The sequence below is a fragment of the Polyodon spathula genome, chromosome 20 (assembly GCF_017654505.1).
Source record: "Polyodon spathula isolate WHYD16114869_AA chromosome 20, ASM1765450v1, whole genome shotgun sequence".
Lineage (NCBI taxonomy): Eukaryota > Metazoa > Chordata > Actinopteri > Acipenseriformes > Polyodontidae > Polyodon > Polyodon spathula.
In genome coordinates, this window is record NC_054553.1 from 19,800,422 (window position 1) to 19,820,500 (window position 20,079).

At 42.3% G+C, this 20,079-nt stretch overlaps 1 protein-coding gene across 2 annotated transcripts; it reads right to left on the minus strand.

The window, feature by feature from the left end:
- On the minus strand, nt 1–5,797 carry LOC121295823. Of its 2 annotated transcripts, none has more exons than XM_041220907.1 (2): nt 5,423–5,797; nt 1–1,157 (listed from the first exon to the last, which is right to left on the minus strand). In XM_041220907.1, the coding sequence occupies exons 1-2, from the start codon at nt 5,667–5,669 to the stop codon at nt 790–792; spliced, it is 615 nt and encodes a 204-aa protein (XP_041076841.1). In that variant the 5' UTR covers nt 5,670–5,797; the 3' UTR covers nt 1–789. The 2 variants fall into 2 exon arrangements, 1 of the variants encoding a protein (XP_041076841.1); XR_005946978.1 differs by lacking the exon at nt 1–1,157 and adding an exon at nt 4,950–5,311.
- Nucleotides 5,798–20,079: the final 14,282 nt, after the last annotated feature.

Consider the following 20,079-nt stretch of genomic DNA (forward strand, 5'->3'; position numbering starts at 1 on the left):
ACAGACCATTTTAAATGACAATTTTAAAGATTGTTTCAAAGCGACTCGAGTTCCGATGTTACAATGTACTCGTACATCCTCAGACAGTCCGGGATATATGAAGATTACGGGGCAAGTGTGCAGAGTTAAGCATAAATGTTCAATTAACAATTACTTTCTCTGCTTTGACTGTTTTGCAGGATGCTGTGATTTGGCACTACACCCCCTCCCTGCTCCTACGGAGTGCATTTATTTTGTCCTTAATGTTTAATTGAAGTTAATGCTCTCTCTGATTCAGCACCAAAAAGCCTTTCATAATTCTCCTTGGTCGCTGTCATTGTGACAAACTTGTCACAACGACACAATTCTTTCGAGCGCTCTTATATGCTATAACAAGCTGTGTGTGTAAACTTCATGCATAATTCCACATGTTGAATTCTGCGTGCTAAATTCCAGGCATTATGACAACTTGCAAATGAACCATTTGTGCATATAATTAGCTTAGTAAGCGGTGTGGCTTCCCCCTGCCACATGGTAATTCTGCTCATTTACCGTAGTTTAGTGAATGAGGCCCTTAGTCTTTTTTGATCACTTTAAAATTGGTGTTGTGTAAAGGTGTGTTTTTCTGCCACTTCCTTGCATTCACAACAAAGGGATTCACCCCCACTTATTGAAAATGTAATATTCCATCAGCGAGTCTCCCCTGTTGGACAGTCCTTCTAATTTTTACTTTTATGAATGGCCCTAAATGTAAAAATGTAAAAAAGCATAAACAAAGCAGCAGCTCAGTTTCCATCCTGTTTCTTTTAGCTAGCCTGGGGGCTGGTGATGCCTTTGCCACACTGTGGCCAGGAAAGGCGGGCACTCGAGGGCCCCTTTGAGGAATCTGGGTGCTGGCTGGCCACTCAGGAGGGGCTCCACACAGAACTGCACTGTGCTCTTGGAGGCAGTGAAGGCCTTGGTGATGTCGAAGCGTAGCCCGCACTCTTGGCTCAGGGCCGCCTGGTCAGAGAGAGAGCTCAGGAGATCTGGCTCAGCAGGGAATGTGGGGCGCAGTTCCAGAGCAGCAGTTAAATCCAGCGCCCCATCTCGGAGAGGCAGCAGCACGAAGGCCTTTTGGAGGAGCACCCCTTTCCCACATCCCAGCTGCAAGGACCAGCAGAGCTCACCCTCCTTCCCTGTGGAGAAGACGCAGTGTCAAAACCACACAGCAGTCTCGCAATTGTAATTTCCTGCTGAGACTGTCCAATGAGACAGGACAGTGTGCATTGCATTAGAGATATTTTGGGTTAGAGATATTTCAATGCGGATAAACTCTTTAAAGATTTTTTTGTTTAACTTTTAATTTTTTAGTAAGGACTGTAGATTTTAATTTTGATTGATTATCAATACCATGCCAATCAAAGAATAAATATTGCTCTTCATTCATTGCTTGTATTTAAATTTTCCTAAAATACATTTGCTCCCTGTTAAAAATTAAATTAATTGTGCCCTGAGCTTCTTTATTAAACTATAAAGTTTCCAGCCATTGTGATCCTGTTTTGAGATATGTACAGTTTTGTGGGGGTCCTTGACAATTTGTCTCTGACAATTGAACCCCGACAGTTTGTCGTCCCGTCCCATCCCGTCCCATCCCCCCGACAATTCGTTTCCATGACAATTCGTCTCCATGCCATGTTTTTTTAAATAGTTTTCTTGTTTTGTGAAGTTAACCAGACTGGATTCAATTATTAGATAATCAAAAGAAGAATGGCACAAACTGGAGTAATCTGAAAACCGCACCATTCATGGTGACAGATGTCAGTCTGAAATGTTCTGAATTTTGGATGTGTCATTTTTAAAGTGTTCTGGTTTTCTTAACAAGTATAATAATAAACCAATAAAAATCATATATAGAAACACTTTTTTAACGTCCGTTTACAGTTTCAGTATCAGTAGTTGAAGTCACAAATAGCTATCAGCATTTGTAAAAAGTATTGATTGGAAATTATATAACTTATACTTTAGTAAATACTGCATTTTTGGTAAAGATATGTTGTTCTACGTCATTTTTTTAATTTATGTTGATTAAAATGACAATGATCGCTACATGTTTTAGCTGTATTTTGTAGTTTTCAATAATCACACTGTAGCCTGTAATATTTTCTGTGCAGAGCAAGCACATTTACTTATGCAATAGGAGGAGGAGGAGGAGGTGTTTTTTGGCAGGGGGCCTGTTGTGTTGGGGGTATTGTTGATTTTTTGGGCAATGGAGAGGGGTAAATGTCAATTATGTCCAGGTGGGAAAGGGGTCTTAGCAGGGAGCAATTAGTGAATGGCCGGATGTTGCGAGCACGAGTGTGGAGTGTGATTGTGGGGGTTATCTGGGGTGTTTATTATTGGGCTTTGTGGTGGCCGCTGGTGTTTATGAATAGCATTGTTCATTAGCTGCCTTAGTCTTTGATTTGCTCCCAGTTCTCGTTCCCTTGTTCTTATTAATTTAATAAACACTGGCTTGTGACTTGTATTTTCGTACCAACAGGGGTTGTATGTTAAATTATTCTACAGGCTAATGAAACCCCAATCTCATCATGCCCAATAGATGCCATGTTAAAAATGTGACACAGTTTAACAATCTGACCTACATCTCACTCTATATTACATTGCAATTTCAATCTCAAACATTTACTACTGTTGCTTTTGCATATCACTCTGACTTCACAAAACAAGAAAACTATTTTTTTAAAACATGACATGGCTTTCGCAGTCTATTGTCAATAATTGAAGTGTAACATTCATAAACTCCCCCCTCCCACTGCTCCAGCAGAACCACTAGCTTGTTGAAGTGAGCGATCAACAATTTCTATGCGGTTACAGAGTCAACATCTTAGAAGTACATACAATTTTCTTAGATTATGACTCTTAAGCCATCCGCACACAGCCCGACTCAAGCCATCACGACTCATCTCATCTCAACTGGCCGTACAGAGTCTGGATGAATCTTAGCATTGTGCGTGCCCTTAAAAGCAAGATTATGCAAATTTCAGTCAGGATATCTTCAGATTTGAAGACTGAACATGTTGAATCTTTTTCAGTGATCAGTCTGTCTGTCTGTCTGTCTTGCCGACCAAGACTGACTGAGACCGATTAGTCATAAGGGTGTCAACCAATGGTGAAGCAGGTTTAAGTGACATAGCTTGTCATGTAACCTGTCATACAAGAGGTACAGTTTTGAATATGTACAGTTTTGAGATGTGTACAGTTTTGAATATGTACAGTTTTTAGACATGTACAGTTTTGATATGTGTACAGTTTTTAATATGTACCATTTTGAGATGTGTAAAATTTTGAATATGTACAGATTTGAGATTTGTACGGTCTTTAGATATGTACAGTATATAACACTTTTCTGGTACTTTTGAATAATGTTATACTTTTTCAGATACTTATAACAATGACTAAGTTCCATGTCATAAATATTAACAGGTTAAAAGATATGTGGTGGAAAATGTAAACCTCTACAAATCTATGAAGGCTCAATATATTTGAAATTGTAGTCAAAATTTCATGAATAGTGCCATGTGATTCTGAAAACAGAGCTTGGTTGGATAATTTTCCAACCCCCTTGTAATAACAATCCTAAATTAGCTCAGGTGTAACCAGTTTCCTTCAAAATCACACACCAAGTTAAGTGGCCTCCACCTGCATTAAATTGTAGTGATTCACATGATTTCAGGATAAATTCAGCAGTTCCTGTAGATTCCGTCTGCTGGGTAGTGCATTTCAAAGCAAAGACTCAACCATGAGCACCAAGGTACTTTCAAAAGAACAATGTTGTTGAAAGGCACAAATCAGGGGAAGAGTATAAAAAATATCAAAGGCCTTGAATATCCCTTGGAGCACAGTCAAGACGATCATTAAGAAGTAGAAGGTGTACGGCACCGCCAACACCCTGCCTAGATCAGGCTGTCCCTCCAAACTGGATGACCGAGCAAGAAGACGACTGATCAGAAAGGCTACCAAGAGGCCAATGGCAACCTTTGCAATAGCTACAAGCTTTTATGGCCAAGACTGGTCAAAGTGTGCATGTGACATCAATATCCCAAGCACTCCACAAATCTGGCCTGTATGGTAGGGTGGCAAGAAGGAAGCCATTACTCAAGAAAGCCCACCTTGAATCCCATTTGAAGTCGCAAAAAAATGTGGAACTAAAATGGAACTTTTTGGTCTAAATGCAAAGCATTGTTTGGCGCAAACCCAACACAGCGCATCACCCAAAGAACACCACCCCTACTGTGAAGCATGGTGGTGGCAGCACCATGTTATGGGGATGTTTCTCATCGGCAGGGACTGAGGCACTTGTTAGGATAAAAGGGAAAATGAATGGAGCAAAGTACAGATAAGTCCTTGAGGAAAACCTGCAGCCCTCTGCAAAAAAGCTGAAACTGGGTCAGAAGTTTACCTTTCAGCATGACAATGACCCAAAGCACACAGCCAAAGCTACACTGGAGTGGTTAAGAAACAAAAAGGTAAATGTCCTTGAGTGGCCTAGTCAGAGCCCCGACCTAAATCAAATCGAAAACTTGTGGCATGACTTGAAGATTGCCGTCCATCAACGCTCCCCAAGGAACTTGACAGAGCTTGAACAGTTTTGTAAAGAAGAATCGTCAAATATTGCCACATCTAGGTGTGCAAAGTTGGTAAGACCTATCCCAACAGACTCACAGCTGTAATTGCTGCCAAAGGTGCTTCCACCAAGTATAAACTCACTGGGGGTGGAGACTTATCAAATTATGATCTTTCAGTTTTGTGTTTTTAATACATAATTTTTTTGGAAGAAAAATCCTCATTTAAATGCATGAAACTCTGAGGCACTGACACAACAAAATGTGTCACAACACAACAAAAAAGTTCAAGGGGGTGTAGACTTTCTGTATATAGAATACAAGGGGGTTTTCACTCCATGAGAGGTCAGAGTGGGTCCCCTTGAGTAGGTGAAAACCAGCTTGTGTTTCACACTGTACCCAGTACTATATGTCTTATAATACATGAATATGAGTAAATAAGAATAATTCAACAGCAAAGCTCATTTTAATTTAACATCATTTCCATCTGATGCAGAGATGGCTGCATCAGATGTATACAGGAACTGCTTGTTGAGCAGTTTAAACACATGCTGTACAGTGATTTGGAGACCCAAATAAGACATTTTAATATTTTCATTCGTTGTTCTTTTATTAACCCATTCTGAATTGTTATCTCGTCGGTTCGCCAGCTGCCAGTTGTTTTTAAACTTGTATCTAGACAGACGTTTCTTGAGTAGACATTACGTTCAAGTGTAACGTTGTTATTCCTGTTTCAAGAAAGAAATACAAGTTAATGTGCCTTTTGGTTTCATCATTGCATTCCTCTTTTCACAATCAGTTTGCCACCTGATTTACTTGCATACTATTTCCATCCTTACCAGGGATTGTTTTGTGCAGACGGACTGTCACTCTGTCCCTTCTACCAGTCATCCACAGGTAGGTCTGGAGTGTACACTTCAGCATGCATTCACTTGGAGTGTCCACTTTCTTTACCCCTCTGGTCAACAATTGTTCCCCCTCTTGGCAGAGCCTGTCATTGCCTGATGCCAACAGAACTCCTCCCAGATTCAAGGAAAGAGACAACAGGAGGCAACAGGATACCCCAAACGACATGGAAACCAGCATCCTGCTTGAACATAAAGAATGGAGACAGAAAATTAGCCAATTAATATAGCCACGGCAATATCTTAAATCCTTTTTATTCTTCAAAACCAACAGTGATCCTTGTTTCTAAGCCTTCTTCTCTGCTCAGCAGTGCCACTCCTCCTTCTAAGACTTTCTTGAACTCTGATATTAGGCTCACTGCCAAATAACGTTCTAAGTTTAGCTTCAAATCTGACAAGTTCACGAATGAGAAGAATTACATTGAGAAACCTGGTCTTGTTTTCAAGTGGGTGTTGGAATTAAGACGAGAGGGTAATCAGGTTTAACCCTTTGACACCTAAGCAGAATGATTATATATTTGTGTTTTAGCACTTGCAGTTTGGCAACTTTATATCGGAAATTAAAACCCAATATACCAACAGAAAGGCATTATTTAGCTGTATACAATATAATGTATTTTGTTGTGGATTTTGTTGTATATATATATATATATATATATATATATATATATATATATATATATATATATATATATATATATATATATATATAATATATATACAACATAAGTCACACCCTATTCAGTGTGGGAAAATAGATTTAATAACAAAATTCATAATAATTATTAAATAATATTTCAAAATGTTTAACCTTAATATAAAAAATACAAGTAAAAATGCTGTTGTTTTTATTAAATTATTCAAGCAGAAGATCTGCACAGGAGAGCAAGAAGTCAGGGAGATTTTGGACCAGGCAGACGTTACTAGGGCTGTGTTAGGAGGAGGTAATAACTAGATACAGAGTTAGCAGAGATCATACTTGCCTTATATGAGATCAAATCTGATCTAGAGCCACTTACAGATAGGAGACTTGCAGCGCCAGGTCTAGTGACATTACTGTGCAAGGAACATCATTTAGCATCTGGGTCTTTTCAGACACTGTCAAAAACTTGGTAGTGTATCCCAACCCACGTTTTTCTGGTGTTTACAGCAGGTACTGAATGCCCTGTTGAAATGCACTGGGAATTACATCTATTATCCCAGAGAGACAGATACTCTCCATGATATAAAAGTGGCCTTTTCAAAGGGTCTGTTTTCCCAAATGTATTGTGGTTATCGATTTGACCCACATGGCACTGTCACACCCCAAGATATAAAATATATGTTTCATGATAGCAAGCATTAGCACTCCATAATGTACAAATGTTGTATGAAACTGAGGATTATTGATGTGGTCGTCAGCTATCCTGGTGCAGCACACGACTTGTACATCCTCAGACAGTCCAGGATATATGAAGATTACGAGGCAGGTGTATATGGATCTGGTTGGCCTCTTGTCCTATAAATCAATTTCAGCTATGTTAATATATTTATATAGTTACCATGTAGGTGTGATATTTAAGTGGGTTATGCTTAAAATAGCTTTAAAATAAACACAAGTATGTAAATTGTAAAGGTCCAATAAATGAATGTACAGAGTGCAGTCAATCAAACAACATCACTTTAACATAAAAAAGTGACATTTCGCCTTTTTGAAATGTAAAAATTGAACTTTTAATTGACCGTGCGAGTGTTCGCTAACATTTGATTAATATTACAAAATAAATCAGATTGAGATCAAGTTGAAAAAACAAATATTTATTTGATTTGCAGAGTTAAACATTATTATTTTATCATTATAAAACATTATTTTGTCCTTAATCTTTTGAAGTTAATGTTCTCGTTGATTCAGCACCGAAAAGCCTTTCATAATTCCCCACCACTTCTGCTGCAACTTTTAGCTCCTGGTCTGTAAACTTTTGATCCGTCAGTCTGTCCCTCTGGGTCACTGTCATTATGACAAACTCAGAACAGTCCATAACTTTTCTTTCCAAAGCCCTGATATACTATAATAAAGTGTGTGTAACCCTCATGCATAATTCAGCGCGATGTGACAATTTGCAAATGAATCATTTAGCTCACTTTATTTGTGCATATCATTAGCTTTGTGAATAGAGCGACTGTGGCTTTGTTTTTGTGCGCAGTGTGGCTTCTCCTGCAACGCGGTAATTCTGGTCATTTACCACTGTTTAGTGAATGAGGCCCTGTGGCAAAGTGCCCGCCCCTGTGTGTATTTGTGTTGTACGTTGTATGTTAATGTTGGTGTATAGTCATTGGTACACGGGATATAAACAGGTCTGTGTAACACAAATGTTTAAAATGTATATTTGTATTTAGGCATGAGGATTGCACAGCACTTCACATGCAAGTAAAAAGTAATAATATGTGAGCACAGGGAATTGCACTTTATTAATTCACGTGCAGTTGTACCACGACTCCAATTGAATGATTGATTAGCAATCGAGTCTCGGTACAGCTGCATAAAAGCAGCATATTTTCACTCACTCATGATTGTGTGTTCGGTGAGTGGAGAGCGGGATTGGAGACGGAGGTAATAAGAATAGTTAATAGTTAATAGAAGCTCACCGTGTTTGTCTGTGTAGTTCGTTTTTGTTTGTCTCTTTGTTTTGGCTGCCAGGGCCGTGTCCTGTTTTTTTTGTCCTGTTTTATTTTATAATAATAAACCACGCAGCAGCGCATCCATTTATCATTTCATCTAGCAGTACTGTGTGTTTCTCATGGTCTGACGTCCCCACTACAGGCGTCTTTGTCACAGGCCCATAGAATTCAATATGACCACGAAAAGCAAATTAACAATAACAAAAAAAAACTATAGAAAAACAAACTATGGTTATCATAAAGAGAAATCATAAAAATAATGGGGTGATGCAATAATTGTGGCCACCACTGTAAGCAAGCAAACAAACAAACAAACAAACAAACAAATAAATAAAATGATGTAAGTACTGCCAAGTGCAAGCCTCCTCTCAAGCTTGTCTGCCTCGTCCACTTCAAAGTATGCGTTGGTAGACGCGTTTTCTGTGTATGTGTTTTTGAAGTGTGTCATCAAAACTGGCATGCAGGGATACCATTTTTTTTGTTCCTAATGCCTAGCCTTAGCCAGTATTCGGTCCCTTGTCTTGTCAACACCAAGGTGTCCTGCAAAGGGGACATCATGCGCCAGCCTCATGACCTCTAGCCGACAGGACGGGGGAACCATCAACTGTTTGACAGGCTGCCCTGTGCCCGGGGCTAGATTTAGCCTTTATAATAAGTGCCCCTCTACAATAAAGTGGGGATATACCAGCGTCCCGATGCTGTCAACATCCTTACCCTCAATAGACCGAACCTGCTCCCAAGCGTGCACCAGTGTGGGGTCGTTGTTCTGCTCCCACACTAGGTCCACACTTGAAGCCCACACGTCCGGGATATTGACAGGGGCTGGAGCAGTCTCCACCCTCAAGGGTCCAGTAACCTCGCCCGCCCGGTCACACTGAGTTCCCACTCCCTTCGATTGTCATTTGGGACCACCAGACACTTTCCCCGTCAGGCCCCAACCGTGTTGAATCGATGCGCCTTCCCACTTTTCCCTCCGTCTCTCCTTCTGTGTTTTCCTAGGACAAAAAAGTGGAGAAAACAGTTCTGCATGGAAAGGGAAAATGGTGCCAATTACTTCCCTTCCCCGGGGGTCTGCCATGTCTACACGTATGGTCGAGGCTACCGATACTTTTACTAAATCCTTATATTGCGGCCAGTCTCGACCCACAGACTTTTCGGCCACCCCCACTACCAGGTGGCTCTTTATCGGACCTACTGATAGATATACTTTTAGGGTGGGGTATGTCGCCGTGTCTCCATGGATACAGGAGATCGCCACCTGTCCTTGTGGCTGCCACGACACACCGCCGAGGAGAGCTGTCTGAATAAAAGTTTGCTCACACCCTGTGTCCACTAATGCGTGGGTTTTCACATTCCCCAGCACTACATCAACTATACACGGACCATCCCAACCATTTCCCCATTTCTTACCTGTCTCCGATGCCAGATGACACGCAGCCACGTCGCAATCCATGGCTGCCGGGCAGTATCTGACGATGTGTCCCGGCTGCTGGCACCTAAAACAGACTGGTGTGGCAGAGGACAAGGGTGGTACATATTTGTCCCGCTGTTGGTATGACAGCGGGGCGGAGGACACCATTCTACCCCAGCTCGGGGCCAACCTCTGCCGCCATGGTAAGGGGGCCGGTTGGCCCGAACGGGTCGGTGGTCAGGCAGGTCTTGGTCCGGGGGGGCTGTTGATGGTGGTCCCTCGGTAAGGAGCAGTTCAGAAGAGTGGTCTGGGCGGACATGCGGGCATCCTCAATTTTCGGCCAACGCCACGGCCTGGTACAGGGTAGTGGGGTTGTGCCGGCAAATCCAGGCCTGCGTTTCAGCCCCGACCACATGGCAGAACTGCTCCATGACAATGGTCTCCCCTATCTGAACCCCGGTTTTCTGGCTAGGGTCCAGCCATTGTGCCATGTGGTCGCATAGCTGCTGGGCCATCGCCCTGGGCAGGGTGTTTGGTTGCCGCTGGAACTCCCGCTGGGTCTCTCACGTGATGTTAAGGCCACGGAGGATAGCCTGTTTCACCAGGTCGTACTGGGCAGCGTCATCGTCCGTCATGGCCCGGTACGTTGCTTGTGCCTCCCTAATTTAGCAGGGGCCAACTTGGTTCGCCCAGTACTCCCGGGGCTATGCTGCGGTGATGGCTAACCTCTCAAACGCCATGAGATAGGCTTCTGGGTCATCCTCCGTCGTCATTTTCTGGGCCCGGGCCTTTGGGGCCACCATCCCGGAGCCCGCTACCGACGTCATCCCTATCCCGACCCTCTCAATGAGAGCTGTGTACCGCCCCTCCCTCCTCCGTTCCTCAGCCTCCCTCCGGCTGTCCAGAGCCTCCAAAGTGGCTGGATCCATCTCCCGCTTCTGACTCCACATGTGGCAGAATGAGCGTAGTGGTGGTGAAAACAACAGACTCCAGTGGTTTATGTGCCTGGTTTTATTATCCTTTTCCAAGGTCACCAACAATGCATTCAAAAGAAATAATAATAACAATAAGCAAATAAGCAAGCCAGGGTACACAACAATGTGTAACCCGACAAAAGAAAGTAAAACGGGGTTGCAGTCCCAAAATAAACAAACAAAAACAGTCCGTCTTCCCTTTGTACTCCGCGAATCGGGAAAACATGTGGGGTAATAATCCAGCACTTCTGGGTTGTCGCCCTTCCAATGTATTCCCGGAGAGTCCCATTAGTGCTTGAAAATACAGAAGGAGATGGGTTAGCAGGTGAGCCCACAACAAAGACGTTCAGTCTTTCAACTCCCTGCTCGTTTCTCTCTCTCTCTCTCTCAGTTTCTCTCTCGCTCTCTCTCTCACGCACAGTACCTTGCCAGAAGGAACAGAGCCGTGGGCCACGCCCCCATTTGTACACTCCGTCCCGTCCCGATTGGTCAGCGAGGGCAACCACCGTCCACCAATCCCTGATTGCCACCGTGCTTCCTGACCGGGTCGATGACGTTATGCACCGCGGCTCCGCCCCCTTTCCAGGTGGCCCACTTCCACCTCCCCTGGGGGTGACTGCTCCTCCTCCCTAACATCCTCACTAGTCGGAAGGGAGATCTAAAACAAGAATCCATTCTCTCTTTGTCACACTCAGAAAGACTGATTTGATTGACCCACGGCTTATTATTGCAGTGAGACATCCTGGAAAAGAGATAGCTTCATCAGTGTTTAACACTGATATTGGAGCGCCCCGGCGCTAAAGGGTTAAATATTATAAGGGTTCTTACAATAACAATCTGATTAAACATCATATGATCTGAGTTATGTGTCAGTTTGGATTTTGTTCATTGTAACCCGTCTACTCAAATCTGATCTACTCTTTGATGGAAACTGCAGCTCCAGCATTGAAACTCCAGCCCATTCTAATGATTTTAAATTACATGTCTTCCTTGCATCTTTAGGCTAAACAGTGGAAGATGTACAGTGATTAGCTGCTCCACCTGTTGGAACCACCTCCATGCCGGAAACCCTCATTGAGAAACCAGTCCATATAAAAGACTGCGACCATCCTGTGGAACTGTTCCCACCCCTGCAGGTGAAGATGATTTCGACTCCTGGTTAGACTATGCAACTCAGATGTTACCCGAGTGGCAGTGCTCAGACCAAGAAAAACTAAAGCGGCTAGTTGAGAGCCTGAAGCCTCCTGCTACTGAATTGGCCAGTGCTCTGAGAGTCAGTTGCCCTGATGCCCTAGTGACTGCTTATTTAGAGATCCTTGAGAAAAAGTATGGCACTGCTGACACTGGAGAAGACCTCTACTTTAAGTTCAACGGTTTGAAACAAAACTTTGTAAAAGTGTCTGACTTCATCCTACGCTTGCAGAAGTTACTCCAGAAGGTGGCTACCTATGGAGGAGCAGAAAAGAAATGACTCCCTGTGAACAGGATGGCTTTGCAGGGGTGACGCCAGCCCAGAAACAGGCTCCAAAACACATTTTTGCTGGAGGGTGAAAACTGAGCCGTGGCGCTCAGTATATTTATTTAACAAAATAAACAGATGAAACACAAATACACACAAAACAAAAGGCGCGTCGGACAAACAAATAATAAGTATTGTGCTGGTTTTTAGCCAGCACGTATAGCAATTGTTTACTCCAGACTGACGTCTCTCCTCTGACAATCCTCAACCTTGAGCGCAGACAGCTGCAGGCTTTTATATTCTGCCATAGTCTGCACGAGATTAATAAGGATGCGTAACTGTCAGCTAGTTAAATAACACTATGTAACATAATTTTTGTTCCTGGGTAGTAAGTGTTATTTCCTAATTGCTTATGCCTCAAAAGTATAGAAAATGGCTATTATTCCCCACAAACTTTGCTTTTGTGACCAGGACAGTGATATTTTGAAATTTACCTATTTCCAATGAGAAAACGGGCGAATGTGTCTTTTCGTTCACATAAAGTCAGAAAAAAATAACATATGAATCCAAATTAACATGCATTTATACTACAGTAATACAAAAATGACTACAAATGATTTAGAAGTAGTAGTTTTTCGAGATTTACGATTATACTGTAAATCACTTTCACAAATCAGCCCCCAAATGTAGTCTCCCATCATGTTCTCGTTATACTGTCCTTGGTAGTGGCATTCAAAGTCCAGTATATCCTGGTGGAAGCGCTCGCCTTGATCCTCCGAGTACGCTCCCATGTTCTCCTTGAATTTATCAAGATGAGCATCAAGGATATGGACTTTGAGGGACATCCTACAGCCCATTGTGCCGTAGTTCTTCACCAGAGTCTCAACCAGCTCCACATAGTTTTGGCCTTGTGATTGCCCAGGAAGCCCCGATCTACTGCAACAAAGCTGTTCCAAGCTTTCTCCTTACTGGTGAGCTTCTTGGGGAATTCATTACACTCCAGGATCTTCTTTATCTGTGGTCCGACGAAGACACCGGCTTTGACCTTTGCCTCAGACAGCTTAGGGAAGAAGTCTTGAAGGTACTTGAAGGCTGCCGACTCCTTATCTAGAGCTCTGACAAATTGTTTCATAAGGCCCAATTTGATGTGCAGTGGTGGCATCAGCACCTTCCGGGGGTCCACCAGTGGCTCCGACTTGACGTTGTTCCTCCCCACAGAGAACTCGGTCCACTGTGGCCAGTCCCGCCTGTGGTAGTGCGCCTTGGTGTCCCTGCTGTCTCAAAGGCAAAGATAACAGGGAAACTTGGTAAAACCGCCTTGGAGACCCATCAGGAATGCCACCATTGCAGCCTCTTGATGCCATCTCAGAAAAATGCAGATATGTATCCACTTAGGCAGCTGGAACTAAACTGAACTGGTGGGCTTAAGGCCCCTGTATTTATATTGTTATTTATATTACTGGAAAATTCTAGAAAGTTCTAGAAGTTACTCCAAGTTTACTCAGCACTGAATCTATCTGGAACGTTCTGGAAAATAGGTAAATTTCAAAATATCACTGTCCTGGTCACAAAAGCAAAGTTTGTGGGGAATAATAGCCATTTTCTATACTTTTGAGGCATAAGCAATTACGAAAAAACACTTACTACCCAGGAACCAAAAAAAAAAAATTGTTACACGGTGTAATCAGTAGCTGATCAGTCACGCATCCTCACAAGGTTTTTAAAAATAGAAATAATACAAAATAAACAAAGGGGCGGGACACTCCGCAGTTAATCAAAGAAGTTATATATGATGTTTTTTAGTAGACAGTTTATGTCTCCTGGAGCTGTGGTAAAAACTACCTTCTTTTCCTGACCTATTAAAGGAAGTGCAGGAAGAGGAAGAGGGGGAGGCAGTATGCAAGGCCTCTTAAGTGCCGATAACCACCACTGACCCATTGGGAGCCAATATTCGGGAGAAGGAAAGCACTTCGTTCGAGCAGCGGGTGATGCAACAGCTACAGGATATAGAAGCTCAGATGATGAAAATGCAAAACCTGTGAGGCCACTAAGCAGTGAGAACAGAGTTCCTTGGATGGCTGGTCTGACAGTTCTTTCCCAGGGTTCAAGGGAAGTCAGCCAGCCTGGAAGGGTATTGACCCAGAAGGGAAACGACATTGCAGACTCAGATTGGAGAACCGGTTGCACTTGTTTACCAAGGGGTCATGTGTGATAGCATAACAGGGGACAGAGGATCGTAATCAGTCCCTTCATTTTGGTTTAATGTGAGTAGAACCGAGAAGGACAGTAAAAGTAAGCACAGAAAGTAAATCGTGAGTGTTGTGTTTTGTTTGTTTGTTTGTATTGTCTTGTCTTGGCTTGCACATTACTAGATAGCTAACACAGTTCCGGAGCTGTTGTCAAGGGCCAGCACTAAACCAGACAACACTGCACCATTATAATATAAACTTGTATCACCCACCATGAGCAGTATTGCATGCACCCAGGACTGGTGACCATGTTTGTATTATTGTGAGATGGTTATTGTTTATTATTTGGGACTGTCTGTTCTTGTTATATACCCCGTGCTGCACACATTGGGGTGTATTGCTGGGGAATTATTGTTTGACCTGAAATCTCCAACATAAAACATGTCCAAACCGGATTACAATTATCTCTGTTTGCTTCTTTCACGCACTGCATCACTCCTGCACCTGCTCCCACTCAGCCACTTTGTCACAGGAGACCATCACCATGGAGTGATGACATTTATTGTTACCAGTCTGGGAAGATGGGCTACAAGGTCTGTGGTCCCCAGCAACCCTAAAGAAGTATCAAGGCGTTTTACACAAGCCAAAGAGAAGTTGGGAAATGCCAAATAGACCTGTAGGGGAGCGCACTGGATCTCCTGAATTGAAGTGCTCCCACACTTTAGCAAGGAATACACCTGTCAATGGACCGTTAATGAAGAATGAAGCAGTGTTACAGAAACTTCGTTGTCTGAGAGTGATGGAGACAAATATATTAGTGGGTATACACTGTATAGGAAAGACAGGCAGGACGGAAGAGGAGGAGGGGTAGCGCTATACATAAGGAACAGTCTTGAAGCCCAGGTGTTAAATCTGGATGAAGAAAACAACACCAATACAATATGGGTCAGAATAATGGACAAAAAATCAAAGGGCATAATAATAGCAGCATAATATAGACTGCCAAATTTCAATGACATTAGAAATGTGTGTAGCAAAGGAGAAGCCATACTAATGGGGAATTTCAACGTCCCTCATATATAATGGGAAAACTCGGTGAGGAGCACGACGGACAAAACTGAAATGGTGGAAATGACAAAAGACTGCTTCCTAACGCAATTTGTCAAGGCACAGACTAGAGGGGAGGCATGCCTTGATTTAGTCTTTTCAAATAACAAAGACAGAATAAATAAAACAGAGGTCAGAGAACTATTGGCAAAACAAAGTAATGACTAAAGCTAAGGTTTACAATTTTAGAAAGGCAAACTATGAAGGTATGAAACAGAGACTAACAGAAGTAGATTGGAGTAAAATAGAGAAAACATCCACAGAAAAAAGATGGCTGTTTTTTTAAAAAATGTAGTACTAGAGGCGCAAAACAATTACATCCCAAAAGTAGACAAATCTAAATCTAAAACAAAATTACCAAAATGGTTTAATAGATCAATTAAAAAAAATATTCAGCAAAAAAAGGCACTTTACAGATCGTTTAAAAGGGACCAAAAACAAAGTACACAAAAAGAGTACTTGGAACTGCAAATACAAGTCAAAAAGGAAGTTAGAAAGGACAAGAGAGAGATAGAAATGAACATTGCTAAGGGGGCTAAAACCAATTCCAAAATATTTTTTCCAATATTATAACAGCAAGAGAACATTCAGAGAGGAGATTAAATGTCTAAGAAATACAAATAGCAAAGTCATAACTGTAGGAAAAAAAACAGCAAATATTAAATGATTACTTTTCAAAGGAGGATATGGACAACATGCCCCACATGTCAACCTTTTCCAATTCAGTTTTAAATAACTTTAGCACAACCAAAGCAGAAGTGTTAAAGGGACTAGAAACTCTTAAAATAAACAAATCCCCTGGGCCAGATGAGAGCCTCCCAATAGTACTCAAAGAATTTAAGTTATTTACAAACTGCTAACTAAGATCATGCAACAGTCTCTTGACACAGGGGTTGTACCGACAGACTGGAGAATTGCAAACGTAATACTGATCCAAAAAAAGGGAAAGAAAACTGAACTAGGTAACTACAGACCAGTAAGCTTGACTTTTGATCCAAAATGGAAAATTACCAATATGGTAACAGTATTCTGGGAGACAGTCAACATGGTTTTAGTAAAGGGAAATTGTGTCTAACTAACCTGCTTGATTTTTTTGAGGATGCATGTGGCAGAAAATGGCATTGCGGTGACCCAGACCAGAAGAAAGCACAACCAAAACAGTGGTACGATGCAGTGGCGCGTGCGCCGTTTTACTAAAAAACAAAAATAAACAAAATATTTGAACAAAAATAAACACTTACTCACAGAGCAAAATAAAGGTTTGAAATAAATCAAATCTCAAACACAAAAATAAAAATAAACGCTAAGGTCAGGCTGAGCAGCTGCCTTCACTGATCCTTATATTCTTTTTAACTAGCTCTCTCCTCTCGCCTCTCGCCTCTCGCCTCTCCCTCTCCCTCTCCCTTTCCCTTTCTCTTTCCCTTTCTCCACTTCTGAACACCCACAGCGAACCTGGAGAGCTGCAGGTATTTATACAGGTGACCATCTCTTTATTAGCAACTAATTATTCACGTAACTAATTCGGGAGATGGCCACCATCTGCACTAGTTTTATAATGTGGATGGGGCTTCCCATCCACGCTGCAAAATAATAACAAAACTAAAGTACAGCTCCGTCGTCATTTATAATAAATACATTTTTAAAACAATAACACAAAAATGCACGGCTGTGCCGTCATACAAAATAATAAACAAACAAAACACACAGCGGTTCGCCGTCATCTATAACTACAAATATAAATCAATAAACAAATACCAAATAACACAGGGGCAGAGGGGGAGACCCCGTTCTAAAATAAACACTGTACAGGGCTGCTCGCCCTGTTACAATGCAGCATCGACAATGGATAATTGCAAAGCATATGGCATGGTTTATTTAGATTTCCAGAAAGCTTTTGACAAAGTCATGCATAAAAGATGAATTCTCAAACTGAACGCAGTAGGGATTCAAGGAAATGCATGTACATGGATTAGGTTGTGGTTAACATGTAGAAAACAGAAAGTACTGATTAGAGGAGAAACCTCAAAAAGGAGCGAGGTAACCAGTGGTGTACCACAGGGATCAGTATTAGGTCCTCTGCTATTCCTAATCTACATTAATGGCTTAGATTCTGGTATAGTAAGCAAACTTATTAAATTCACAGATGACACAAAAATAGAAAGAGTGGCAAACACTGTTGCAGCAGCAAAGGTCATTCAAAATGATCTAGACAAGATTCAGAACTGGGCAGACACATGGCAAATGACATTTAATAGAGAAAAGGATAAGGTACTGCACACAGGAAATAAAAATGTGCATTATAAATATCATATGGGAGATACTGAAATTGAAGAAGGAATCTATGAAAAAGACCTAGGAGTTTATGTTGACTCAGAAATGTCTTTATCTAGACAATGTAGGGAAGCTATAAAAAAAATGCCAACAAGATGCTCGGATATAGTGTGAAAATGTTGAATTTAAATCAAGATAAGTAATATTAAAACTGTACAATGAATTAGTAAGACCTCATCTAAAATATTATGTTCAGTTCTGATCACCTCTTTACAAAAATGATATTGCTGCTTTAGAAAGAGTGCAAAGAAGAGTGATCAGAATTATTCTGGGTTTAAAAGGCATATCATATGCAGGCAGGCTAAAATAATTGAATCTATTCAGTCTTGAACAATGAAGACTATGCGGCGATCTGATTCAAGCATTCAAAATTCTAAAAGGTATTGACCTTTTCAAGCTGAAAAAAGAAACAGGTCACAAATGGAGATTAGACAAAGGGGCATTCAGAACAGAAAATAGGAGGTACTTTTTTACACAGAGAATTGTGAGGGTCTGGAAGCAACTTCCCAGTAATGTTATTGAAGCTGATACACGGGATCCTTCAAGAAGCTGCTTGATGAGTTTCTGGGATCAATAAGCTACTAACATCCAAATGAGCAAGATGGGCCGAATGGCCTCCTCTCGTTTGTAAAGTTTCTTATGTTGTTTTAAATTGCCTGTGGCAATGTTGCCCCGCCCCTGTGAGTATTTCTGTGTTTTATGTTGCATGTAGTGTGTTAATGTTGGTGTATGGTAGTTGGTACACGGGATATAATATAGGTTATGTACACAAGTGTTTAAAATGTATATTTGTATTTGGCACAAGGATTGCACAGCACTTCATGTGCAGGTAAAATGTAATAATATGTGAGCACAGGAAATTGCACTTCATTAATTCATGTGCAGTTGTACCGAGACTCCAACTGAATGATTGATTAGCAATCGAGTCTTGGTACAGCTGCATAAAAGCAGCATGTTTTCACTCACTCTGGGTTGTGTGTTCAGGGCAAAGGAACGGGTGTGGAGAAGGAGAATTAAAATAAATTGTAAGTTTAGGATTCGACCCTGTGTGTCAGTGTCTGTTTTGTTTAGTGATTGTACATTTTGTTTGTCTATTTATTTTGGCTACCAGTGCCGTGTCCTGTATTTTGTTTTGTTCAACCTTTTATTATCTGTTTTTTCATTTATTAAATGCTGTGCGCAAGCAAGCACTCAGCTTCACCAAAACTCTACGTCTCTGTGTGTTGTCTCGTTTCTTCCTGGTCTGTGACATCACCACGCACATGCGCAATGCAACCATCCTGTCACATATGGTGTCCTGCATGGGACAAACCACAGCCTCCAAGTCAGACCGGGGAAAGTGCGTTTTTTGTTTGTTTTTTTGAAGTGATTTTTTGGGGTTCGTTTTTGGAGAGAAGAAAAAGAAATAATAAAATTAAAAAACTATAATAAAGAAATGGAAGGCTGGAGTTGGAGAGATGGCTGCCAGGAACTGGAGGACCTCCTCGGTGGTCTGGTGCCTTGCCTATGGGGAGTTCGGGCACAAGGTGGTGCACTGTCCCTACCAAGAGGGAGAGGAAGGTGAAGAGAAGGAGGCAGAGAGGGGGAAAGGTAAGGAGGAAGCAGAAGGAGCCAAGGATGAGGATCCCAGTCATCCTACGCCTGAATCTAGCACCCAGATGGGGGGAGCACAGACAACTACAGCCCACAAAGGGGGAGTTGGTGTGTCCACAGCCCCAGAAGAGGAATGCAGAGCATCCACAGCCCAAGTCTCCACTAGCAGAGGAAGAATATCTGCTGTTCCCATCTCCACCAGCAAGGGAGAATGCCTGCTGCTTTCACCTCCACCACCATGGGAGGAGTACCTGCAATTGCCTCTCCAGGGTCCCCTCCTGCCGTCAGCTCTCAAGTGTCCAGCATTGGTGGGAGAAGCCCCGTCAGTGGGAGGGCCGCATCCGTCCCCTGCAAGTGAGGGAGAGCCGCACCAGCCCCCTGCAAGTTAGGAAGAGCTGCACCATTCCCCTGCATGTGAGGAAGAGCCGCACCAGTCCCCTGCATGTGAGGAAGAGCTGCACCAGTCCCCTGCAAGTGAGGGAGAGTCACACCAATCCCCTGCACGTGAGGGAAAGCCACATGCTGCTCCCACCTCCATCGCCAGGAGACTACACGCTGCTCCCACCTCCACTGCTTCCAGCGCCAGGAGCAGAGCAGCAGGAGCTGCCTCCACCACCTCCAATTGGCAGGAGCAGAGCAGCAAGAGCTGCCTCTGCCTATAACTTTTGAGAAGATGCTCTCTGAGCAGTTTGCTGACTTAGCTGGGCTAGCTGAGAAAAATCAAGTGTCACCATATTTACATAAACATCAGGCAAGGCCTCTGGGGGAATTCCCAACTGGTACACTGCTCCTTCTTGAACAGAGGATGAAGAACAATCTCCGACAATAGCCTGACAATAGCCTGGCACAATTAAGCTTGTTTCTGTGAA